At 48.1% G+C, this 26,873-nt stretch overlaps 1 protein-coding gene across 1 annotated transcript; it reads left to right on the top strand.

Moving 5' to 3' along the window:
- Window positions 1-10,293: 10,293 nt before the first annotated feature.
- NKX1-2 (NK1 homeobox 2) lies at window positions 10,294-15,065 on the top strand. The gene is made up of 2 exons (XM_032423349.1): window positions 10,294-10,544; window positions 12,184-15,065. Exons 1-2 carry the CDS (start codon window positions 10,331-10,333, stop codon window positions 12,927-12,929), a joined length of 960 nt encoding a protein of 319 aa, XP_032279240.1. The 5' UTR covers window positions 10,294-10,330; the 3' UTR covers window positions 12,930-15,065.
- Window positions 15,066-26,873: the final 11,808 nt, after the last annotated feature.

Below are 26,873 nucleotides of genomic sequence, written 5' to 3'. Positions count from 1 at the left end.
CACATGGAATTTGGGAGGGCGAGCCTCCCAGCAAAAAGCAGGGCACTATTACAAGAGCGCTAAGGTCTAAAAGTTTGTGTCCTCGAGAAAATTCAGAAGTTGAAATCCTACGCCTAACATGATGGTATTAGGAGGTGGGGCCTTTGGGAAGTGATGAGGTCATGAGGGTGGAGTCCTCATGAATGGGATTCATGCCCTGATAAAAGCAACCCAGGGAGCTAGCTCATCTGTCCATCCTGTGACAGCACTACAAGAAATCAGGCAGTCTGCAACCTGGAAGAAGTTGGACCAAACCCTGTTGCGCTGGCACCCTGATCTTGAACTTCCAGCCTCCAAAACTGGGAGCAATAGTTTTCTGTTGTGTAGAAGCCACCCAGTCTGTGGCATTTTGTTTAAGTAGTCCAAGTGGATAAGAAAAAGAAGGAAGAGATACTGCGCAGGCAAAATTAGGGTCCCCCACAGGAACCTTCTATTTTTTTTTTAAGAATGTATTTATTTATTTGACAGAGAGACAGAGAGAGAAAGCACAAGTAGGCAGAGCAGTAGGCAGAGGGAGAAGGAGAAGCAGGCTCCCGACTGAGCAGGGAGCCTGACGTGGGGCTCGATCCCAGAACCCTGGGATCATGACCTGAGCTGAGGGCAGCTGCTTAACCAACTGAGCCACCCAGGCACCCCAGGAACCTTCTATTCTTATCAAAGTTTGTCTCCCCTGGAAAGTGAGACCAGACCAAGAAAGGTCTGGGTGGGCCAAGGGGTCTTCTGTGTTACTGAGGTGGGCCATAGTAGAAAAGAAAGTAAGGAGCCATCGGTCGAGAAGCGCCTCTCAAATTTTCATGTACATTAAAATCATCTGGAGGACTTACTCAGAGTTTTGGATTGAGGAGGTCTGGGATGGGCCTGAGAACCTGCATTTCTTACAGGCTCCCAAGCAATGCTGATGCTGCTGGTCTCTGGATCTAGATCAACGTTTCTCAAATTTTAAGATACATGTGAATTTCCTGGGGGAACTTATTAAAATCCATATTCTGATTCAGTAGGTCCGGGGTAAAAAGAGATTCTGCATTTCTTTTTCTTTTTTTTTTCTTAATTTAATTTAATTTAATTTTTAAAAAAGATTTTATTTATTTATTTGACAGAGAGAGAGAGAGACATGGAGAGAAGGAACACAAGCAGGGGAAGCGTGAGAGGGAGAAGCAGGCTTCCTGCCGAGCAGGGAGCCCGATGTGGGGCTCGATCCCAGGACCCCGGGATTATGACCTGAGCCGAAGGCAGACGCTTAAGGACTGAGCCACCCAGGCGCCCCTAATTTTATTTTTTAAGTAATCTCTACACCCAATGTGGGGCTCAAACTTACAACCCCAAGATCAAGAGTTGTGTGCTCTTCCGACCAAGCCAACCAGGTGCCCTGCGATTCTGCATTTCTAACATGCCCTCGGATAGGCAGCTGCTGCTGGTCCAGAGACCATACTTTAAGTAACAAGCCTAGATTCCAGACTCTAGAATGACCTCCCATCCAGGGGGCAGCTCTGATAGTCTATGATCCTGTGATGGGTTTTTTTTTTTTTTTTTCCTAAAAAGAGATCACTTTGTAGAGGAACGTGTCCAAGACATTGCCCACGTATGTGCATGTTGTTAGTAGAGGTACTGATTGGACAGGCCGTAAATGATGCTCATCAGTTGGTTCCTCCCTCCCTCCTGTCACTGCCTGGCAGGATCTCCTAGCAGACAAGGAGGTGAGGCTCAGGCTGTCAGCTCTAATGCCTTTGAGCAACTCGGGTAAAGGTGTGTGGGAGAGGACGCACAGTGTGTGATAGTTTCCCAGGATTGCCATATTTCTTCGGCATCTTTGGCCATGGAGACATGCTCCCTGTTTGTACAAAGAGCGGGGAGTTAGCAGTTTTAAATAAGTACACTGAATTATGAGGCTCTGGCAAGCAGACCATTGAGGCACTCACATGCGGTACGTTGTACCGAAGAGATTACTCCCAAAGGTGTGGGCGGGAGTAAGGGAAAGAGCAAAAATCTGTACTCAGCAGCGGAAGGCCGGACGAGTTCTTGCTCCAGCCGCACGAGAGCTGCAGCTGGGGGACCTGTGGCCTTCGGGGAAGGAGTACAGGTGCTGCTAACCTGAAGCCGGGTGAGAGAGATAAAGTAATCTCCTTCCTCCCATCCCTTCTACCCTGACAGTTTTCTTCTGCGAAGGGCGTGGTTGCCCAGCATACGTGGCCTGCTTAAAAGCATAAAAGTTGTTCCACAAGTGCATGGGAGGAAGGAGGATCCATTATGAACCCATATGCATTTCTAAACACTTCTGGATCATATTGTTATTTTCAGCGTAGCCTGTACCAGCTCTGAAGGTATGGGGTTTCCAATCCCTCTTAATCAGACTATAGAGCTTTGGGTTTATGCTATTGGGCCACCATTTATTCCTTTGCAATCTTCAATCTGCTAAATGCCAGGGTGTTAATGAGCACACCAGAGGGAAATGCTGGGCCCCAACTTTTTTTTTTTAAGATTGATTTATTTATTTGAGAGACAGAGTGAGAGTGGGGGCATGGGCAGAGGGAGAGAGAGACTCTCAAGCAGACTCTCCGCTAAGTGCAGAGCTCGATGAGGGGCTTGATCCCACGACCCTGAGATCATGACCGAAGCCTAAATCAAGAGTCAGACATGCAACTGACTGAGCCACCCAGGCTCCCCAGTGTGGGTTCCAACTTTAGGGAAGACCAAGGACCAGACAGTCTGTCCCCCATACAGTATGACAAAAGCTGTGCCAATCAGCATTCCTGGACCCTGGCTAACTGAATTCCAAAATGCAAGGGGGCACAGTGAATGTGTTGGGAAGGCTGTAAGACGATTTACAGAATCAAAGAAAATGCTGGATTACCAGACCTCAGAAAGTACTAGAACCATCAGCTCCAGAGTGAGAATTAGCAGACGACTTCTTTCAGGCATTACTACTGAGATCAAGCAGCCCCAGCTCAGTGTCACACTGCCTCAGATTCCCAGGGGAGAGAGCCTGAGCAGTCCTGCAGGAGCCCACTCCCACCCAATTGCCAGGGCAAGGTGGCGCCCTGCTTGGCAGTCCCACATAGGAAGGGCAGTGAGGTGGGGTGACCTGAGCAAAGTCAAACTACCGATGCCAGAAAAGGGGCGAGGATGCTGATCAGGCAAAGGCAAGCGATGCCTACCAAGGCTGGCCAGAAGGCTGGGCACCCTGTGGGAAGGAGTGTCGGGGTCAGCCTGGGCAGGGCAGGGAAGGCCTCCCAGAGGAAGGAGCACTTGAACACAGGAAACCTGAAGCTGAAAGCAGGCTCCTTGGCGGGTGTGGGATGGAGAGAACATTGCTGGAGCGACACACACAGGTGTGAGAGCGAGTTCTACCCAGGGTTCCTCTCGTTGCCACGACTAGAGCCCCTCCCAGGGTGTGTAATGGTTCATTTTGTATATCAACTTGACTAGGCCCCGAGGTGCCAAGATATTTGGTCAAACATTACTCTTGGTGTGTCTGTGAGGTGGTTTTTAGGTGATATAAACATTGCAATTGGCAGATGGAGTAAAGCAGATTGCCTGCCCCAGTATGGGTGGGCCTCATCCAATCAGTTGAAGGCCTAAGTAGAGCCCAAAGGCTGACCTCCTCCAGGTAAAGGAGAGTCCTCCCTGCCTGACAGCCTTCACTCTGAGACAATGGCTTCTTTCCTGCCTTCAGACTCAAACTGCAACAGCCGCGCTGCCGGAGGCTTGAGCCTGCCGGCGTTCAGACCAGAACTACACCATCGGCTCTCGCGGGTCTCCGGCTTGCCCACACATTCTGCGGATCTTGGGACTTGCCAGCCTTCATAACTGCATGAACCACTTCCTTATTTAAAAAATCTCCATATCTCAGGGCGCCTGGGAGGCTCAGTCGTTAAGCGTCTGCCTTCGGCTCAGGTCATGATCCCAGGGTTCTGGGATCGAGCCCCACATCGGGCTCCCCGCTCGTCGGGAAGCCTGCTTCTCCCTCTCCCACTCCCACTGCTCTCTTGCTGTGTCTCTCTCTGTCAAATAAATAAATAAAATCTTTAAAAAAAAATCTTCAAAAATTCTCCATATCTCAATGTATCTCTCTATCTCTGTCTCTGTATCCATACAGCCTATCGGCACTGGCCCCCTGCAGAACCCTGACTAATGAGGGTGGCTCCCATCAAAGTGAGGAGGAAGGTTTGTAAGGATGCACAGAGGCTCACCGGGAACCCAGAAGCAGCCTCACAGCCGGCCTCTGGAAGAATGGAGCTCAGACAGCCGCTGGTGCTCGCCCATCTGCCTGTGCCTATCATAGCTTCCCTGCTTTGCTCTGCACATCTGTTCTGTTTTGCTCCCCAGCTCTTGCCAAGCTCTACTTCCTCATTACTTCTGTGCTCATGTGGCCCCATAACAGTCACCCCATCTCCATATTTCTCGCCCAGTGAGCTCAACCACCCACCATGGGCGGGAAACATGCCCGTGGGTCTTGATCAGACTCCTGGGGTCTGACTGGTCCAGCTCAATGGTTGAGCTGACTGCTTTGGGCAGCCCAGGAATGGGCCAGCCCAAGGGTTTGGGGTTCTCCCCGCCCCCACCAGCCTGGCCCACTGCCCACTCACCAGGACCCAGAGGCTGGGCAAAGTCTTTGAGAAGGCAGCATGCATGGGCCCTGCCTTCTAACCCACACACATCTAACACGGAACATCTCAGTCCAGGGACCAAAGCTGCCCAAACAGTGGGGTTGGATCGTGAAGGACCTCATATTTGGAGCTAAGGCATTTTGTCTTCACCCGGTGGATCACAGTAGCCATGGAAATGCCATGAGCAGTGAATCAGGTGAGGTCACTTGGCATGAGCACAGTGGAGGTGGCAGACTTGGGACCCACAGACATGTTTTATTTTTAAAGATTATTTATTTGAGAGAGAGAGTGGGCAGGGGCAGAGGGAGAGAGAGAGAATCCTCAAGCAGACTCCCCACTGAGCATGAGGCTCAATGTGGGGCTGGATCACAGGGGGACTCTGAGATCACAACCTGAGCCGAAACCAAGAGTCGGATGCTTAGCTGACTGAGCCACCCAGGCGCCCCCACGGACATGTTTCTGATGGGCTTTTTTCAACATTTTGAATTGGTTGCCAGCATTTAAAACTTTGGACTTACCACATACGAATCCAGCTTCCCAGCTACTTTGGGGCAGTATGGAGATCTGGCAGCTCTGATCAGCATTCCTACAAGGTCGTCATCCTCCAGGTGGAGCATCAGCATCCCCTTGTCATAGGACACTGGCATTCCAGCTGGTGTTGCTCCTCTAGGCCAGGCCTGGCCCTCTGAGGGCTGGAGCTTGCACACCCACGCGAGGTGAAGAGCTTGCGGAGGCGGCAAGGCCGGAGGCAGGGAGACCAGGGAAAAGCCTCTGAAGGCATGAAATTTACACACAGATGTGGGGAACAGAGGGCTTTGACCCCTACCTTGCAGGAGACTGCCTAAAAATGACGGAGCATACTTACCTCCATTCAACAGGGAAGCAGGTGCTTCATGTACTTGCAAAGTCCCACCTTGCTTCCTTGTCTTTATTCTTCATGTGCCTCCCTTGGGAAAGGCTTTAACACGGCATTTGATGGTCACAGTCAGCAACAGCCCACACCGCACTCGTGTCCCTGCTCCTTCTGGCCTTGTCCCTCACCAGTTCTCTCCCCATATGTCCTCAGCTTGTCATTTGGCTTTTTTCCTTCCATTCTCCTTCTTCCAATTACGTCTCTACTTTTCCAGATGCCCAGAGCAATTTGGTTTGCCTGGCAATTCCTTTGTCTTGGGCTCCTCCTGGGAATATCTTAAAACATTAGAAAACACGGAACGTAAGAGCTGCCAGAGCTGGATCCCCAAAAGGGCACCACGGTACCCCCCCCCCAAGAAGTGCTGAGCTCACTTATTTTCCTGCAGGCCCTCTTATGCATCCCAGCCCTCGGTGTAACTTTGAAGGAAAACCATTCCGTAAACGTCTATGATTAGATATCACCCTGGGGCCGGAAGGTGATTCCTTGATCAGAACTTTCCCAAAGCAGGTTCTGAAATCTCACTGCTTGGGTTCAGATCTCAGCTTCACCACCTCCTAGCGCTGGGGGCGTGGGCAAATTGGGGAGAGTAACAATGCCTGCTTTGTGGGGTTGGGAAGGATTGAATGAAGTAACCAAAATGAGCAAAGAGCCTGGCCGAGCGCCTGGTCCAGAGCAAGTTCCTCAAAAAGAACAGCTATTATTCATATTAATTGTCATTATCAGAAGCAATTAACATGTATTCAACTAACCAATATAACTGCTGCTTTATCCCCTTCTTTGATGCTTCCTCAACATTTCTGAGATAAAGAAGTTGATTTAAAAAAAAAAAAAAGTTGATTTTTTTTTTTAACCTGTTGATTTCCAAGAAGAAATACTGATTTCTTAAAGCAAAAATGTTGAGTACCCACTTTTCTTTTGGCTGCAGTGGGGTTTGGTGGGAAGGCTACCTTTTGAGCTTTCACAAATCAAAGCCTCCGAGGTGGGTTTTTAAAAGGAATACTTGCTCGGCTTGGCAGCCAGAGTTCAAAGCCCTGGTGGTAAACTGTAAATGCTAGCCTTTAATTGTAAATGAACTCTGCCGGGCAACAGGGGTGTAGAGTCAAGTAAACATTAACACCTGATTCTGCTAGGATCACTAGTTGCCTTTTATAATCCAGCACCTTCCCCCTTCCCATTTTGCAGACCTGTTTTTGAATTGAAATACATCCTGGGGAAAGCTGGCTAATGTCGTGAGTAATGGGGTTGCCCACACGGCTATCCCTGCAGTTGACTTCTCTCCCTTTGTCACCAAGCTATGTCTTATGAAGCTGTCTCTTTGGCATCTATGTCCTCCCCAGGGGGCTGGCCCAAACTGCAGGGTTTTACCTAGAGAATTTGTTTATTTTATTTCAGGAACATAAGATTTTATCTAAGGTGCTTTGACACGGCTCATAATATTGCTCTCTCTCTGCATAAACAGCAAATTCTTTCCGTGTTCACACTGTTCACGTCTTGGGCAGCAGCTCTTCAAGGCTGTGCTGGAATTATAGGCCACTTTGTTTGTGGAATAGCTTGGGAAGCTTGGCACCATCGATTTGCATCAGTGCCTCCAGAATAGCCTTTGCCTTCTCCTTAAAGATACTATCTAAACTGTGAAATTCATTAAATAGCCCCAGAAATGGATCAGGTTATTTAACACAACATCCCTAATGGCGCAATATCTCAGCTGTCTGCACTGATAGTGAACATTGTCTTGGATAGTGTTATCAGCCCAGGACACCCGCTATGAATATTGATCCTGAGCTTGTTACAGCCATCACTTGCCATCAGGACAGGTCAGGGTTGGAACCCACCTAGCATCAAAGCAATTTAAAGACAGCACTCAGGCAGAATTTTAATGCCCACGTTGGAAAAACAAATCAACTCCATGCACAGAGGGAAGGTGGCTTGCTGGATATAGGAACACCTCAGGTATAAATACATGTGGGAGGATGTTAGTGAGTGAACACAAGACCAAATTGTACCTATCGGAGGTCTCACTAGCTCCTGGTCATTTACAAAGCAGGTGGCCAGAAAGACAATTCCCTAAGGCCCCCCTCCCCTCACCAAATTGAGGAATTTTGCCTGTTTGTTGGGTGGGGGACTTCTGAGTTAGGTGAGTCAAAGGGAGCATTTTCTATCCCTTCAATGTTGATGGGAGACACTACGCTGTTTCTTCTGCGTCATCTATTTCCAGAAGCCACACACGGTAACCTGTACTGAACTGAGCACGCATATCAGAAATAGAGGGGAAAAAAATAAAGGACAAGAACAATTAAAAAGAACTAAAAGAAGTTCTTAAGATTGAGTCTTAAAAAACGTGGCCTTTATATGCTCTTGTCTTTGTCTCTAATTTGTTGCTTCTCCCTTTGCTGCTCCTTTTCTATATTTAACACCTGTCGACTTCAAAGGAAAGGTGATTCATATCTTTTAAACAAAAATTTTTTGAGGCAATTTATAAAGCGAAATGAAAATGACCCAGATTGGGGCTGCTCTTGGCTGTCTGCAGCCTTCCCTGTCTCCCTGGTTTGGGTATAGGGCGCCTCTGGAATGTCAGCCCACCTTCCGGAGGAAAATGGCTGCAAGATTGCTAACAGAACAGATAAGACCCATCGTGGGAGGCCGCAAATATCCCTTCTGGAGCTACCTTAGGGAGATCTATTTCTACTCTGAAGAACCCAAATGTGGAAGAAATATGAATGTGCGCGGGGAAAAAAGTAACAGGAGGGTGAGCTCAATATGGGTGAGCTCAATATGGGGAGGGAAGGAAAAAGAAAGGGAAATTAAAAAAACAAAAATCAAGTGAGATCTGGGTGAGAAAGAGTTGTCAAAACAGAAAGCCAAGTACCCTATCAGTATGTGTTCCGGAAGGTTCTCTGATTTGCAATCCAGTTTCCTGGGTGCCACCGTTTAGTTCCAGGGTCACCTTTCCTTTGGTTTTCACAGGGCGTGCATTCCCTCTGGTGGGAGGTGGGCCGGGGGCTCGGGCAGGGCACTTCCCTTCCTGCTTTCCTGTAAAAGCACAATCCATCAGAGCTTTAGGACTAGAGCGGGTTTGAATTTCGGCAGGGCTTTAAAGTCGGCAGGGAATACAGGGGCCGCCTCTGGGAGGGGCCACAGGTTTGAATGAGAAAAGCTACAAGAAACCCGCGCGTAGGGTCTTCCCTTCCATAACAGATGGGATTAACAGCGCCCCACCCACCCCTGCACTTTAATGAGCGAGTTTCTCCTCCTCTTCCTACAGCTACCTTCTCGGACAATATTAATTGCCAAGTCATTGTTTGGAAGCCCCATGGGGCAGGGAAGAAAGGAACAGCAGAATTAGAAGTGGTTCTGGGCAGAGGGGTAGGAGAAGCCTCAGAATTTGCTGCTGGGGTAAATGCTTACTGCTCACAGACTACTCCCCAAGCGACAAAAGGAGAAGGAACGTTAAGATGGGTCTGGCTGGTGGAAGTTTCCCCCAAGGACTGATGTTCATCATTCCAGGGGACTTGGCGGGGCAGATGGGAGCCCGCTCGATTATCTGTTCTCTGACCGTACATTCAAACCAGACAAGCATCTTTTAACTTTTTTTCCCCCCTTCTTCTTGGGGCTAGAAGGGGATGGGGGGTTCAAAGATGCAACCTGGGTCCCAGAGACCCAATTTCTGTTGCACATGATTGAATCTGTGACTGTGAGGAAGGACTGAAGGGCATCAGGGCTGTGCTTGGCGGCTCAGCGAGCCAGGCTCATCTCGCCTGGCTCTGAGCCCGCAACCCGCCAAGGTTCCCAAAAGCGGCGGGACACCCTAGCGGGGGCTCGGACCTCTCCCCCAAACCCCTGCTGTTCTGTGACCCGGCGCCGCTAGGCTCCGGCTCTGGGCAGAACGGAAAGCCTCGGACTCAGGGCAGGATTCTCCTCCTCCATTTCTGACATGGCAGGATATCCTGGAGAGGGTACCGGCCCGGGAAAAGAAGACCTCTCGGTTTGAATCCGGCCGCTGTCACCAGTCAACAGTAACCTTGGGCAACGGACTTCTCACCTTGGAATCTCAATTTCCTTATCTTTAAATGGGGATGATAGTGTTGCCAGGCCACTCCCTCCTCACAGGGATGCTCGGAGAACCAAGTGAGATCGCGCAAGCCCAGGGGCTTTGTAAACTGTAAATTGTGGGAACACTAGAGCTTTTAAATCTGAGGTGACCAGGTCTGAGACCATCACTGTGATTCCCTGGCGGGGCAGGAGATGTGCGGAGCGTTGCCTTCAAGTAATCACTGCTGGCCTCAATTATATCCCCAATTCAAAGTCACCGGGGAAAAGTCACAAACCGAAGCCCAAATCAGTGTGTGTATGGGGGGGGGGGATCCCCAGGATGGAATGGTCCCGCGATCCCTCGCTCGCGCACATCCGGAGTCCCCGTGGGTCGGGCAGAGGCGCGCGGAGCCGGCGGCGGTGTATGGGCGGGCGCGCGCACCGGGCTCACGCAGGCGCCCCCGAGCCGAGGCGAGCTGCCCCGGCGCGGTGCAGGGCAGTCTCGGGGCCGCTGCGAGCGCGCTCTGCACGTGGCGGGGGTCTGGGCCGCGCAAGTGCCAATCCGGGCGCAGCGCCCCTGCGGCTCTCTCCCAGCCCCGCCTCCGCGGGCCCCTCCCCAGATCCACTTGGCCGCCCCGACCCTCCTACTGGCTGGAGAGCTGCGGCCCGGCCACAGCCGAAGGCAAGCCAGAGCGCGGCCATCCCGGACCCCGCGCCGCCGGCCTCGGGCCTGTGGGCGGCGGGCATGCTGGCATGGCAGGACGGCGGGGCCAAGGCGGCTCCCTCCCACCACAAGATCTCCTTCTCTGTCCTGGACATCCTGGATCCGCAGAAATTCACCCGCGCTGCGCTCCCGGCCGTGCGCCCTGCTCCCCGGGAAGCCAAGAAAAGTTTGGCAGAGGCCGAAGCGGGGAAGGACGCCAGCCCAGGGGACTCAACTCGGCAGCGGGAGACCTCTGGTAAGGATGCGAAGCGGCCCCCGGGTCTCGGGAAGCCCCAGCCCAGATGATGCGATGGGGTGGCTGGGAGGTGGGTGGACAACCAGGGACCGAGTGAGTGGCCGTTAGCGGAGCCTTCACCAAAGGGAGAAGGCTCACAGGACGAAGTGCAAAGCGTTGCCTTGTCTCTGTGTTGGAACTGAATTGAGGCAGAAAAGAGGCCCCCAGCATCCTGGGTCTGGGATTTGCCTCCCAAAGGCCGTCCCTGCTCACCGGCCAAACCACTAAGCACCACAGCTCTGTTTTGCTCGCAGTGGAAACTAAACAGCCAACGTCCACCTTATCCAGGCTCATTCATTTATCGGGCATATAACGCACCCACCACGTGCCAGGGCCTAGACCACAGATAAAAGTCATGGAAAACTTCAGAAACGGCGAGGTAGACAACATGATGAATACTGCCCCCATTTTATGGACGAGGAAGCTGAGGCTAAATCATGTGTCGGTGTCTGGAAGGGAGTGCGAAGTCAGATTTACGCACCTAGTGCCCACTTCCAACCATCTCGACACCTGCAGAGATTCCGCTGCCCCACGCGCTCTGCTCTCTCTCTCCAGACCCAGTCGTTGACTGGGGCGGGAGCAGGGGTGGGGCGGGGTAATGGGAGGCCTTTGGTCCTTTCTCTTCGAAAGGTTTTTTCACTTACTCCTAACTCTGGCGGGCACCTGATGAGGGGTCTGGGAGAGTTTGTGTCTGGAAAGACGGACAAAAGACAGCAGGATCCGTGCTGGGTGGAGCGTGGGCAGGAGGTTCCCTGGAGGGACTCCGAGTCAGAGGCGCAAGTCCGAGAGAGGCTGGATGCGGCACAGCCCCCCGCTTCTCCTCCCCAAGTTTGGCAGTGATTGGGGCTCGGGGCGCCTCTGGCGGCTGTGCTTGGGCCCGGGTAGTCCGCCTGGTAATTGTTTGGATCGCCCCTCGGAGGGGCCGCTCTCCCCTCCCCCCACAGCCGTGATCGATATTCTATTACTGGCGCCTGCATATCTCCTGCCCGCAGCTTGCAGGTACCGACTTCAAACCCCCTTTCCCTGTCTGATCCTAATATTGTTCGATTAAAACTTACCTTTAATAGATGACATCTATCGATCCGGTCCCGCACAAATCTGAAACTCTATTAACACGGCAGGAGAGAGAAGATGGGAAAGAGGGAATTTCACTTTAAAAGGGGGAGGGGGCGAGGGAGCTTAATAACTTCTTTTTTAATTGCTAGGAGTTCCAGACCAAAACAGGCTTCTAGCGACTAGGGAGACAGAGCCTTAAACGCGCTTGACATCTCGATGTCTCAATGTACAGTGATCCTACCCGCCCAATACTGTCCAATATGGTCATTATATTTTCTTAATGGGGGTTGTCATTCATTCATTCAAAACTCATTTCTTGGACGTCAACTAGATAGCAAATGAGTAAAGGGCAAGAGGACACCGCACCCCTAAACCTCAACTCCTGGGAAGGGCTTGCGAGGATGTGTGATCGCGGGGTGGTGGGGGGAGCGAGATGCGGGAGAGAGGCAGAGCTAGGGACTCTGGGGAAGAGGAGGAGGGGGTCTGGCGACCCGGAGGGGCTGGGTCGTTCCGGGCTTCTGGTCACCCTCTCCTTCTCCACTAGATGCTGAGGATCGCGGCGCGGGCGCGTCGTCCCCCTTGGAGGGCTCGGAGGCCGAGGAGGCGGAGGCGGAGGAGGAGGAGGAGGAGGAGGAAGCCGAGGACGCGGGCCAGCGGCGGCCGCAGGAGCGCGCTGCGCGCCTGCAAGCGGACCCGGCGCGCTCCCCCGAGTCCCGGGAGGCGGCGCTGGCGGCGGGGGAGCGGGGCACCCGCGGGCTCGCGGGCTCCCCGGGTTCGCCCGGCTCCCCGCGGCCCCGGCGCCGGCGCGCCGAGCCCCGCTGCGCCAAGCCGAGGCGCGCGCGCACCGCCTTCACCTATGAGCAGCTGGTGGCTTTGGAGAACAAGTTCCGGGCCACGCGCTACCTGTCGGTGTGCGAGCGCCTGAACCTCGCGCTGTCGCTCAGCCTCACTGAGACGCAGGTCAAAATCTGGTTCCAGAACCGCAGGACCAAGTGGAAGAAGCAGAACCCCGGCGCCGACGGTGCGGCGCAGGCGGGGAGCGGCGCGCCCCAGCCCGGGGCCCCCGGGACGGCCGCTGGAGCGGGCGGCGGCGGCGGCGGCGCGGGGGGCAGTCCCGGACCCCCGGGCCCGGGCGCACTGCCTTTCCAGACTTTCCCCTCCTACGCGGCGGCCAACGTCCTCTTTCCGGCCGCCACCTCCTTCCCGCCAACGGCCGCAGCCGCCGGGGGCCCCTTTGCGTCCTTCCTCGGGCCCTCCTACCTGACCCCTTTCTACGCTCCGCACCTATGAACCCGGAGCTTCTCGGGGGTCCACTTCGTCGGGACTCACGAGTGATTGGCGTGGTGGCGGGTTTCCCCATTCCACTGAGGGGCGCCGACGCGCAGGGACCGCCCCCTCGTGGTGAGCGGGTGTCTGCGCCGCCCGCTCCAGCCGCGCCCCTTCCCGCCGCGAAGACCCCCCGAATCCACGCGGTCCACAAAGGGGGTCAGGGATCTGCCGTCTTTAAAAGTGTCCGGAGTGAAGGCTGTCCTCAACGCTTCCGGTTTCTGACCCCGGCTCTTCACTTTCGGTCAGGCTCAGTTCCGTCCAAGGGCTCCTTCCGAGAGTCTGGGTGCCCTGAGCAGGGCTAACACGGCTGCGGGGATGGAGATGCCAGGGAGCCAAGACTTCCTGCCCGCCGGTCGCTCACACTTAGGATGGAATCTTCTTCGAACATTTTAGCTCACTCAGAGGGTAAGCAGCTTCCCCCTTTTGGAGCGTATTGGTTCCCTTTTCATACTTGGTTATTGGCCCAAACCCAGTGATTCCTCCCAGATACTGAACGAGCTGGGTCCACGAGCACACACTGCCGCTGTGAAATGGACTATTTTTAAATGCACAAAACTGCACATTTTTAGATCTTCATTTAAGATTAAGACTTGAGCGCAATTCTTGTTCCAAACAGACCCCCACAGGCTGTTCCTGAGAGAATAGGTATCTTACTTTTCTGAGAAGACCAGAAGTTTCTGCTGGGCAATGTAACGGCTTTGTGGTTAGACTCAGCTGCTGACGCAGGCGCGGTTCGGCTGTCTTGCAGGTTTTTGAGAGCAGCTTTGACCAACAGGCAATGCCTCACGTGCTTAAAATTGATAATGAAGGGACCAATGGTTCAACTAAAATCTTGAAGTTTATGCCTGAGGCAGTGTTTCATACTCTCATTGGTCTGTCCTGGCATTTCCTAGGCTCCCAAATAGTGAACAGAGCTGGGAAAGGACAGCTCCCCCAGTACACACGACAGTCATAAATTGGACTATTTTTTAAAGTCACAAACTCAACATTGTTAGAGCTTCATCTAGAGCCATTCTTGTTCCCAACAGACTCCGGGATGGCACAACATGCAAGAGGTTGTCAAGGGTGTGAAGGAAGTAGTTCTTGGGCTAAAGGAGGACTGTCATTTAGACAATGTTTTGTCCAAGCAAAAACATTCCCATAATGAATTCAACCGTGGGAACTTACTGTATGGCCCTTAGTTCCAACTGCTACTTTTATTATGTCCCTGAAAAAATTATTCTATAAAGTTCTCATGCCAGATTTATTTGGAATACTGCCTTTAGTCTTCTATGTGATATGTTTGGAGTTCATATCTCAGAAACCCCGAGGTTCCCAGCCAGGTCATGTCTATTTCATTCTTACCTTTGTTGCTTGAGGTCGGCTGATATCTACACGGATACCATACTGTTTGCTATTTTTTGATAGCCTGTGCCATTAACAATTAAATTTAACGATCAAAGTCTTCTGATAAAGCAAGCCCAGTTTGGTGTCATGAACTCATGATATTATAATTTTGAAATATCTAGTTCTATTATTATCAGGAATGATAGAAAATATCCCGCCTTCTGCCAAATTAAATGAAAACTTCATATTCACCAGATGCTTACAAGATCTGAGAATGGGTATCCTTTAATTACATATGACGTGCTAATTACTTGTTTCCTTCTATGTTAAAGAAGAGTGTCCCCAGACAACCGCATTGTAACTTTCTAAAAGACGATGCCAGATGAGATTAAAAATGCAGTTACTGTAGTTGAGAATGTTTTATTCACTTTACCTATTGAGAAACACTCCCTCAACAACTGTTCTTTGGTTTTTGAAAAGCAACATCCCATGTGTCATGAACAGGCAGTTCAAGTGCCCAGAGTCAAGATCTGTAACAAGAAGCTGAATTTCTGTAAGATGTGGGGAACATTTCGTCTCTCTCAGGTACCAGCATCACAGAAGACTCCAGCGGAAGAGAGGGACTAGGGAGGGAGGCGGGAGGCTTATCTGTCTGTGGACTAGCATGGAATGCTGTCATTCCTGACCTTTCTGGTTTCTACACATTGTGGCAGAGTAATGCTCCAAGTGTGTGACTTTGGACTTCTGCTGCTTTGAAAGGCCCAGTGGCTTTCCGACCAAATCCTTAGACTCAATCGATTGATGTGTTTGTCTAATAAATCCTTTTTGTAATGATTTCTCATTTAATTATTTCTTGTTCTCTATTAGCAGAGTTTTTAACTAATTTTATAATTATCGGAGTTTGTATAGATGTGTCTCCCTCCCCCCACCAGCTAGTCTCCACAAATAGAGGGTATTTCTACCCTAACATGACTTTCTCATGCCATGCTAGATACTTTTCCAAGCCCATGCTGGATAGACACCCAGTGGCCACACTAGCACGCAGTATCCACAAACACACAGGGCCATTTTCACAGCAAAAGTGAAGTAGCTTACAGAATTTTGTTAGTGGCTACAAATTAGATCAACCCCTAAGTACCAGATATTTAGGACATTAACTTGGTAGACTTATGTTACAAATTCTTAATACCCCATAAAGAGCGAGGTAAATAACTTTTTAGGCTTAGGCTGTCCATTGGTCGTAGATTTCTTTCTTTCTTTCTTTTTTTTTTTTTTTTGAAAGATTTTATTTATTTATTTGAGAGAGAGATAGTGAGAGCAGGAATACAAGCAGGGGGAGTGGGAGAGGGAGAAGCAGGCTTCCCGCCGAGCAGGGAGCCGGATGTGGGGCTCGATCCCAGGACCCTGAGACCATGACCTGAGCCGAAGGCTTAACGACTGAGCTACCCAGGCGCCCCTGACTCTGATTTATTCTTAAAAATAAAGCTTGTTGCCACTAAAGGAAGTACATTCCAGAGCCACCCAGGCGCCCCTTGGTCGTAGATTTCTGATGTTAAAAATGACCATGTTGCCCCTTGGTCGTAGATTTCTGATGTTAAAAATGACCATTGCAGGGACACCTGGGTGGCTCAATCGGTTAAGCATCTGCCTTTGGCTCAGGTCATGATCCCAGAGTCCTGGGAAGGAGTCCCTCATTGGACTCCCTGCTCCGCGGGGAGTCTGCTTCTCCCTCTGCCCCTCCCCCTCCACTCCTGCTCGCGCTCTCTCTTTCTCTCTCTCAAAAATAAATAAAATCTAAAAAAAAGTGACCATTGCAGATCCCCACTTGAAACCACACAGCCAAGGAGCCACATGAGTTTAAGGGAGTGAGTGGAAAGCCTGCCATACATTGAGAAATCCCCATCCATTTTATGGGCACAGATCAATTTAGTGTATTTGTCTTTTTTTTTTTTTTAAGATTTTATTTGTTTATTTGACAGAGAGACACAGCAAGAGAGGGAACACAAGCAGGGGGAGTGGGAGAGGGAGAAGCAGGCTTCCCGTGGAGCAGGGAGCCCAGCGTGGGGCTTGACGCTGGGCTCGATCCCAGGACCCTGGGATCATGACCTGAGCTGAAGGCAGACACTTAACGACTGAGCCACCCAGGTGTCCCAAGTGTATTTGTCTTTTTAGAAATAACTGATAAGACCTGTTTAACTACCTTTAAACGTTATGAGTAGGCTAAAAGATATTCTTCAGTAAACGCTAATAAGTACACTTTTAAAAACGTAATTCCACCTTAAAGTCAGTTGAAGGGAAGCACCTAAGAGTCAATGAAGTGGGAAGACCCAGACTCAGGCAAAGAGAAACCAGAAGTGCCCCCTCCCACCTCCAGCTAGAAGCTGGAGGCAAATCCCAGAGGAACCCAGTTGTGGAGACAAAGGGAGAGAGAGCCTTGGAAGGAGGGTCGCTTTCGGGGTCAGCCATGCTTGCACACCTAACCCTCTCGTGGGCTGTGATTTTCAAGGACTACATGTTCAAAGCCACTTCTACCCCTCTGTAGATACGTGACTACACAGTATCTGTGTGGAAAACACGGAGCTTAGTGCCTGGCACAATGAAGGAATTGTTATTCCACTTGAAGCTAGAAAGGACATTAAGCATGCTCTCCCTAGCCCAACCACCTCACTTACAAAATTTTTATTGCAGTATAATAAACATACAGGAAACTGAAAATATCAGATGTGTACAGCTTGGTGCATTTTTGCGAACAGAATACACCTTTATAGGGGCGCCTGGCTGGCTCAGTTCGTAGAGCGTGCAACTCTTGATCTCAGGGGTGTAGGTTGAAGCCCTGCTTTGGGTATAGAGATTACTTAAAAATAAAATCTTTTTTTTTTTTTTTTTTTAAAGATTTTATTTATTTATTTGACAGAGAGAGACACAGCGAGAGAGGGAACACAAGCAGGGGGAATGGGAGAGGGAGAAGCAGGCTTCCCGCGAAGCAGAGAGCCCGATGTGGGGCTCGATCCCAGGACGCTGGGATCATGACCTGAGCCGAAGGCAGACGCTTAACGACTGAGCCACCCAGGCGCCCCAAAATCTTAAAAAATATATACACCTTTATAATCAGCACCCAGATCAAGAAACAGAACATGATGAGCATCTCAGAGGCCCCTTGTGTCCCCTTCCAATAATTACCTCCCCCAGCGTAACCGCTATCCTGACATCTAACAGCATTGATGAGTCGTGCCTGGTTTTCTTTTCTTCTGATTATAAAAATGGAATCCTACAGTATGTACTCTTTTGTGCCTGGATGTCTTTGCTCAACATTATTTATGAGTTTCATCCATGTTGTGGTATATGGTTGTAGATGATTCATTCCTCCTGCTGTTGGCATAGTATTGTATATGCAACTTATTTATCCATTCTACTGTTGGTGGGTAATCAAATACTCTTTCATTATTTTGATTACCGTCTTACACACTTCTTTTGTTAACTATATCTTCATACTTTCATTTGTAATATATCCAGCAGGGGGGTTCCTGGGTGCTCATATGCCGAGCTTTAGTAGATACAGCCAATCAGTTTTCCAGTGTGGTTGTAACAGTTTACATTCCCACCTTCAAGGAAGGGGAGTCCCGGGTGTTCCACATGGGAATGACCACCTTTGTCATTCGATGATTTTGGAAGGTATGTAGTCATGTCACACTCTGGTTTTAAATTTCATTTCCCAACGGGTTATGATGTTACTATCTCTCTAGATGCCTGTTGGCCACTGGGGATCTGTTTTGGTGAAGTGCCTAGTTCATATCTGCCCACTGGTGAAATAAATTGAGTCTTAGAGAGGAGGTGACTTACTCAAGGTCGTCCGGGTTACCTAAGAAACTGAGATGCAGTGAGGTTATGTGACTTACCCAAGGTCACACAGAGAGTAAGAGAAGAGCAGAACCTGAAAGCTGGGCCTAATAACTCCAGGACGATTTAAAAAAAAAAAATTTTTTTTTAACTGGGAATATTCACAGGGTCTCAAATATCACCCCATAAATTACTTTATTAATTACAAATGAAAATGGGGTTTCTCTACAATGGTAAAATTGAGGATATCACCTTGACCTTCACCAAATGAGACAAATTGATATCAGATCCCTCCTGGTGTAATCAGGATGATTTAAATTGTACATCGGGCCACCAATCATATAAAATATTTGGTAAGTTTTTTTTTTTTTTTAATGATCTGACAGCTGTTTGGGCATTTTGTAATACTTACTTACACAGGTAAGTGTCAGTATTAGAAAGAAAAGGTATTCCATTGCTCCTCCTTCCTCTGTCCCCTGCCTCTTCCTGCCACAGACCTGTACGGAGCACCCATTCTGTGCCAACTGTTTTGGATGGTGGGAATTTATTGATTTATTGAGTTCCCAGGCACAGAGTAGATTACAGTCTGTGTATTCCTATCTTTCCTGCAACCATGGTGGTTTGTGGAGCCAAAAAGAGGACCACCCTTTATTTCCTCTCTACCACTTACTAGCTCTGCAATCTGATGTGAGTTTCCGCAAGTTTTCTGAGCCTAAGAGGCACATAATACGCTCTCAGTAAATGTTAAAGTTCTTCCTGCCAATGTATAAATTGGCTTATGCAGGTAACCGACTGAGCCAGCCAGGCACCCTGGGGATTAGGTTTTAAATAAACGGTCTTCCGGGCAGCAGCTGATCACGCAACACTCATCGTTTGCGAGACTTAACCTGGCCAAGAACACTGGGGGCGGGAGAGGACAGTAGACAGTCCACACAAAAGAGCTGAGTGGACGATCTTAGAAAATTACTTATTTTACAAAATCAATTCCCTTCTTGTGAGCCATTTTCTTCTGTGTATAGTCAATACATTTACAAAATGTTCTCTTTGCTTCTGAATAACTGGCAGATCCTGAGGCAGAAGGGGCTGGTCTGGGGGAGATTTAGATCGCATTTTCAGAACAGCATTACCACAAATTACCACAAATGTGCAGGAAGGTTTAAGAATAATCACTAAAAGGCTAGTTTACCCCCTTTTGGAAAGTTCTCTTCTTTCACAAATGCATTTTTTCCTTTTGCATAGGGGGCTCTCTTTGGTAGATCATTATCGTGGCTGGCTAAGTCACCCTAAATTCTCAGGGATTCAGAATACTTAGTTCCTAGGAATATCTCTACGGGAAGAAGGAAACAAATCAACTCCTCTTGGAGCCTAAAAGTCCCTACTTACCTCTAAGCAAGATTCTGACAGAATCTTTCTAAAGACATCAAAACAAAGTTCAAGCACCTCTCTGATTTGAAATTAGCTTCCTTCCATATAAATCAGCACAGTAATATTGGTGAATAGGAGCAAACAGCAATCACTCAGGCGATACCACAAAGATGTCTTGTCTGATAAATTCACAAGCTGACTTAATAAAAATACCTTACATGTGAGTCACACTTCTTAATCTTTCAAAACACTTTAAGTTCTTTAAGCTTATTTATTTATTTTTTATTTTTTATTTTTATTTTTATTTTTTTTAAAGATTTTATTTATTTATTTGACACAGAGAGAGAGTTAGCGAGAGCAGGAACACAAGTGGGGGAGTGGGAGAGGGAGAAGCAGGCTTCCCACGGAGCAGGGAGCCCGATGCGGGGCTTGATCCCAGGACCCTGGGATCGTGACCTGAGCCGAAGGCAGACGCTTAACGACTGAGCCACCCAGGCGCCCCTGTTTATTTATTTTTTTAAAAGATTTTATTTTTAAGTAATCTCTACACCCATGGTGGGGCTCGAACTCACAACCCTGAGATCAAGAGTCTCAGCCCCACTGACTGAGTCAGCCAGGTGCCCCGAAGCCTTTTGTTTTTCTAATTGTGGAAAAATATACATAACATAAAATTTACCATTAAAGTGTTCAATTTAAAGTGGCATTAAGTATATTCACAATGTTAGGGCACCTGGGTGGCTCAGTTGTTTAAGCGACTGCCTTTGGCTCAGGTCATGATCCTGGAGTCCCAGGATGGAGTCCCGCATTGGGCTCCCTGCTCAGCGGGGAGTCTGCTTCTCCCCTGCCCCTCACCCCCTCATGCTCTCTATCATTCTCTCTCTCTCTCAATAAATAAATAAAAATCCTAAAAAAAAAGTACATTCACGATGTTAATGCAACCATCATGTCTATATGGTTCCAGAACTTTTTCATCACCTCAAGCAGAAACCCTGTTTCCATTGAGTAGTAACTATCCATTTCCCCTGTCTACACCTTAGCAGCCACTAACCTGCTTTCTCTATGCATTTGTCTTTCCTGGATAATTCATATAAGTGGGATCATATAACATGTAGCCTTTCGCGCTTAGTTTCTTTCTCACATAATGTTTTCAAGGTTCATCCATGTGTTTGTACTTCATTGCTTTTAGTGGCTGAATTGATAAATCACATTTTGTTTATCCATTTATCAGTTGATGGACATTTGCGTTGTTTCCACATTTTGGTGATTGTGAATAGTACTGCTATGAACATCTGTGAAACAGTTTTTGTTTCAATGCCTGTCTTCAGTTCTTTTCTCTTTTTCTTTTCTTAAAGATTATTTATTTATTTATTTGACAGAGAGAGAGTGAGAAAGCCCAAGCAGGGGGGAGCAGCAGAGGGAGAGGGAGAAGCAGGCTCCCCGCTGAGCAGGGAGCCCGATGCGGGGCTCCATCCCAGGACGCTTGGATCATGATCTGAGCTGAAGGCAGACACTTAACCAACTGAGCCACCCAGGTGCCCCTCTTTTTTCTTTCTTTCTTTTTTTTTTTTTTTTTAAAGATTTTTTATTTATTCACTTGAGAGAGAGAATGAGAGAGAGCAAGCACATGAGAGGGGGGAGGGGCAGAGGGAGAAGCAGACTCCCTGCCGAGCAGGGAGCCCGATGCGGGACTCGATCCAGGGACTCCAGGATCATGACCTGAGCCGAAGGCAGTCGCTTAACCAACTGAGCCACCCAGGCGCCCTCTTTCTTTTTTTTTTTTTTTAAGATTTTATTTATTTATTTGACAGAGACACAGTGAGAGAGGGAACACAAGCAGAGGGAGTGGGAGAGGGAGAAGCAGGCCCCCTGCTGAGCAGGGAGCCCAGTGCGGGGCTCCATCCCAGGACCCTGAGATCATGACCTGAGCCGAAGGCAGCCGCTTAACAACTGAGCCACCCAGGTGCCCCTCTTTCTTTTTTTTAAGATTTTATTTATTTGAGAGAGAGACAGAGAGAGCATGAGTTGGGGGGGTGGTGCAGAGGGAGAGGGAGAAGCAGACTCTCCGCTCAGCAGGGAGCCTGACTCAGGGCTCCATCCCAGGACTCCAGGATCATGACCTGAGCCAAAAGCAGCTGCTTACCAGACTGAGCCACCCAGGCGCCCCAGTTCTTTTCGATGTGTAATTAGGTGTGGGATTGCTGGCTCACGTGGTCATTCTGTGTTTAAGCTGTTGAGGAATCCCAGATTATTTTGCACAGCTGCTAGACCATTGTACATTTCCCACCAGCAATGTATGAGGGTTCTGATTTCTCCATATCCTTACCAACACTTTTTATTATTATTGTTTTAAAATTAAAACCAATCTAGTAGATGTAAAGTGTATCTCATTGTAATTTTGATTTGTATTTCCCTAATCACTCAACAGCATTGAGCATCTTTTCATGTACATGTTGGCCATTTATATATCTTTGGAGAAATGTGCCTTCAAACCTTCTGCTCACTTTTTAATTGGGTTGTCTTTTTGTTGAATTTTAATAATTCTTTATATATTCAAACCACATATCCCCCTCCCCCCTTTTTTTGTACATGAAAATAAACATATAGTCCAAAGACTCCTCCCATCCTTTGCACAAACACTTTTTGGGCACCAGCTGTGCGCCAGGTGCTACTCTAGCATCCGGAAGTGCAACAGAACGATCCTGGCTGGGCACGGGAGGGGAGGTCGGGGGAGTGAAAGTCACAGAGAGCTGTGCACTTGGTGCAGCAGAGTGTAGAAAATGCCATGGCCTTCTCATCAGCTGTTTCTGCATGAAGGAACACTCTCCTTTGCACTGATGTCATTTGGAATTCAGGCTGGAAATAAATATGCCACTCACACCGCCTTTGCCATGCTTGTTCGCTACCGATCTGGTTTATGTTTTACAAAGGTCTCGCCAGGCATTTATAACTCCCAGGGTGTGGCAAAGCATCATCACCGTAGAAGTTAATGGTATTAGCAGGGTAAGTTCAAAGAATCAGAGTTACTTGTTTTCCTGAGATAAGTCATAACTGCTTTTTTCCCCTTACAGACTTCCCCTTACAGACTCCATCATGGTTTTCCAGACTAATTTTTTTTAAGATTTTATTTATTTGAGAGAGAAAAAGCAAGAGAGAGAGCAGGTTGGGGGGGAAGGGCAGAGGGAGCAGGACAAGCAGACCCCCTGCTGGGCAGGGAGCCTGGTGACAAGGGGCTAGATCCCAGGACCCCGAGATCATGACCTGACCCAAAGGCTGATGCTTAACCTACTGAGCCACCCAGGTGCCCCCCAAAATAATTTTAAGATTTTTTTTTTTTTTTTTTTTTTATGTGACAGAGAGAGACATAGTGAGAACAGGAACACAAGCAGGGAGAGTAGGAGAGGGAGAAGCAGGCTTCCCGCGGAGCAGGGAGCCCGATATGGGACTCGATCCCAGGACCCTGGGATCATGACCTGAGCCGAAGGCAGACGCTTAACGACTGAGCCACCCAGGCGCCCCCAAAATAATTTTAAGTAGAACTACTTTCACTGGCTTAGAGAAATGTATTCCTTCCTGGCAGCAAGGTTTATGGAGTATAAACCCATGTAATTGGATCTGCCAGCTAATTCCTAATTTTTCTTTCACTTCCAGACGGCAAAAATACTGTATTTGAATGACAACTTCGTGGCAGGACAGATATAAGATGTTTTGTCCTATCTTTCTCTTTGGAAGCTTAAATATTTAGCAACCATACTTGCAGAAGCAGCTGGGCCCTCGATGCAGATACTTATTTTCAAAGCCACATCAGACCCCACATGATCCTTCTTTGCCTGCTGTGGGTCAGGCACTGTGTCCCTGGGAGTACAATGGTGAGCAAGACAGACCAGATCCCTCCCCTTCAGTCCTGCCACAGTGGTCTTCCTGCCTTTTTGATCTCTGATCTTTCAGAATAAAACATAGTGAGTCTGCACCCCCAGTATATGTATTTGCTTAAATTCTACATGTTTACTACAGTGCTAGTAGATAATTTACATTGCAAAATAAAAATATACTTTGAAAAGGATGAGATTATAAAATATAAATTGAATTTCGAACATTTGTTCCTGCACATCCCTATTTCATCTTACACTCCCTTCTTATGTTTTAAAGGTTGGTATCTTGAGGGCGCCTGGGTGGTTCAGTCAGTTGAGCATCCGACTCCTGGACTCCTGATTTCGGCTCCGGTCATGATCTCAGGGTCATGAGATCGAGCCCCGTGTCAGTCTCTGGGCTCAGCATGGAGTCTGCTTGTCCCTCTCCCTCCCCCCCGCTTGTGCTCTTGCTCTCTCTGAAATAAATAAGAAATAAATAAATAAATAAAATCTTTATTTATTTATTTTTAAAGATTTTATTTATTTGTTTGTCAGAGAGATAGCGAGAGCAGGAACACAAGCAGGGGGAGTGGGAGAGGGAGAAGCAGGCTTCCTGCCGATCAGGGAGCCTGATGCGGGGCTCGATCCCAGGACCCTGGGGTCATGACCTGAGCTGAAGGCAGACGCTTAACCGACTGAGCCACCCGGGCGCCCCAAATAAAATCTTTAAAAAAAAATAAAATAAAGATTGGTGTCCTGGCAGACAAGATGATTCCTGACACATTGTCCTTCTCTGCCTGGGCGGTCAGCTCCTTCTGCAGGGGATGTCTCAGCATATCACTTAGCACCTGCTACATTTTATATTCTGTCATTGTCTGCTTCTTTCATCTGGGAGAGCCTGCCTGTTTCTTTTTCTGTCTCTCTCTTTCCCTGCCAATTCACGCATATATTTTGGGGATCTTTTTACCTCTCACACTGGAATATGCTGGCACTCAATCAATTGCTATTAAAGGATTGAAAATTCTTCCACTTTTTTGGTTAGTCTGATTTTGTTGTTTTCTTTGGTGTCTGGGGATGATTCTATTTTTCCATAATTTTTTCAGAAATTGGGTAACAAATCTGAGTCAACATCACATTAAAAAAGAAGTTGTTCATAATTTTTCCTCGCAATGGAAGTAATTTTCTTCTTTCTAGTCATCCGAGGTGGGTAAGGTCAATAAAACCAACTATTTAGAAAAATGACCACGCAGGTAAATGTTGCAGCGGGAAATTGCTCTAAGTTTTCCAACAGCTTTCAGTTTCTGCACTACCCACTGCAGACCAGCACCAGTCCAGGGACCACACAAGGAGTAGCCTGCTTTACTCTTTCTCCTCTGAGACCAGGATTTAGAGTCTTAGCCTTGAAATTGGAAATGCAGGCCAGTCCTTTGACCCGGCAATCCCACTTCTAGGACTTTATCCTACAGATACACCTTTATGAAATGTCAGAGAGGAGGTTATCACTTGCGACACTGTTTGCAATAACAAAAGATTGGAAATAATCCAGGTGTCCAGCAATGGGGCTATGAATGCAGCTATAAACAAAAGAATGTGGGCCATCTCTCCGTATTGACCTAGAGGGAGCTCCAGGCCATATTAAGTGGCAAGGCACAAAGAGCACATGTAACCTGCTTTCTCGGGTGTTAGAAAGTGGAGGAAATAATGGTATGCATTTGTATTTGCTTCTATTTGTATGAAGTATCCCTAGGAGGGTTAACAAGAAGCTAATATAAAAGGTTGCCCACGGTGGGGGATACCGACTGCATTGGTTTGGGGCAGGAGGAAGACTTCTTGGGGTGTACTGTTCATTTGTAAATGAGGCAAAGGCATTAACTTTTACAAAACAAAAAGAAGTTGTTTGGGAGAGAAAGTGTCAGGGAAGTAGATCTACAGACTTAGCAAAAAACAAAACAAAAAAACAAATAAACAAAAAAAACAGCTAGATAGTTTACACAATTGGAAGGTTTCCAAAGTTCCTTCAAATACGACTCTTTGGAAATTGAGAAGAAAATTGGGACTGTCTTTCAACAATCTGCCCAGTGGGGCACTGGGCTACCTCCCCGGATTTATCACAAGCTTCCTTTAGAAAATTAAACATGTGGGAAGGTATGACCAGAGCTTGTTCATGGACCAGAAGAAGGCCAGCTCAGAGTCAAGTTCTTAACATATAATCCAGCCCGACTGTGCTTCCCAAACTCCAAGGAGGCTATGCGAAAACTCTATGGTGGTCATGTGTCGGCCCAGAGTGGGAACAGCGTCTGAGGCATCTGAGCAACACTTCAACTATTAAAAAGAAGTTGCCTTTTCCAAATAAAATTTACTCCAGCAGATCCCAGTCGTAAAATATTGTTGCCTGTTTAACTTCTCTAGCTTTCTAAGTACGATACACGATTTACCCAGATTTCAGTAGGAATCTGTAGAAGATGGAAGAGTCAAGCCCAGATGATGATCATGAGGACTTATAAAAGAACCTTTACTCATCACTGTAAATAAAAATAATAATGCCACCATGGTTTGAACCGCTGGGTAGCTTCGAGTTAGCTGGGTGTTTTAGAGTGTCACATCTGTCTGTGATCCTCAGGACAACCCATTTTACAAGGTGGGTAAGTGAGCCATGGGGTCTCAGGCTACCCAGCTAAGGAGTGGAGTCAGGATGGGCTTCCGGATTGTCTGACTTCAAATAAAAGTTATCCAAGTTTTGGCACTCAGGGTTGGCCTTCATGGAATCAATAAAAAAATCATTGCAAAATACACTGAGCTTCTTAGTACCTGGATAGATAAGGATGTAAATATTTAACTAGTACTTGAGGTTTCTCTTATTTTTTAAATTAATTAGCAAGGCAAATATTTTCTAATGTAAATGGCTGCAAACTCCCTACTTAAATTTTTGTAAAAATTTTTACTTTAACTTTTTTGTTCTTAGTTGAAATTCCTTCTTTTTTTTTAAAGATTGATTGATTGATTGATTTTAGGGAGGTGGGGAAGGGGCAGAGGGAGAGAGAGAGAGAATGTCAAGCAGACTCCCTGCTGAGTGGAGAGCCCTGACAGGGGTTTGGATCTCAAGACCCTGAGATCATGACCCTGAGATCATGACCTGAGCCAAAATCAATGGAATTAGCTGACTTTTCAGCTCCATGAGCTGAGTCTCTCTTTAAACACTTGCTGTTGAGTTGATTGAAATGGGCTTCCCCGCTAGGTGGGTGAACCGAATTGGCGTGGTTGATGATTCTTTTTGGTATTTCCCATTCTTTCTCTACTTAGCCTTCCAGGCACACAGCCCTCTCAGAGGCTCCCCTTCTGGACCCAGTTCTGTCTCCTGGAGATATGGAGATCTTATGACCCGTGCTAGGGACTGGTCCACCGCCTTCTCTCCAGCACTCAACTTTATAAACTTAACCACACCAAGTGACATTTCTTCAGCACTTAGATAAGAAAAAAGTGTCCTCTTTTCTTCAACCCAAGCTTCTAGGGCTTTAATCTGAATGGCTGT

This window comes from Phoca vitulina, unplaced genomic scaffold (assembly GCF_004348235.1).
Source record: "Phoca vitulina isolate PV1807 unplaced genomic scaffold, GSC_HSeal_1.0 scaffold28, whole genome shotgun sequence".
NCBI lineage: Eukaryota > Metazoa > Chordata > Mammalia > Carnivora > Phocidae > Phoca > Phoca vitulina.
Note: the sequence above shows the minus strand (reverse complement) of the source record. Positions and strands in the feature narration are given on the sequence as shown.

What these genes read in the sequence shown, in the direction of transcription:
- NKX1-2 (XM_032423349.1), top strand. Translation starts at nt 10,331, where the DNA reads ATGCTGGCATGGCAGGACGGCGGGGCCAAGGCGGCTCCCTCCCACCAC. An exon ending in TCGGCAGCGGGAGACCTCTG is followed by an intron (nt 10,545 to 12,183) that starts GTAAGGATGCGA and finishes CTTCTCCACTAG; the next exon opens with ATGCTGAGGATCGCGGCGCG.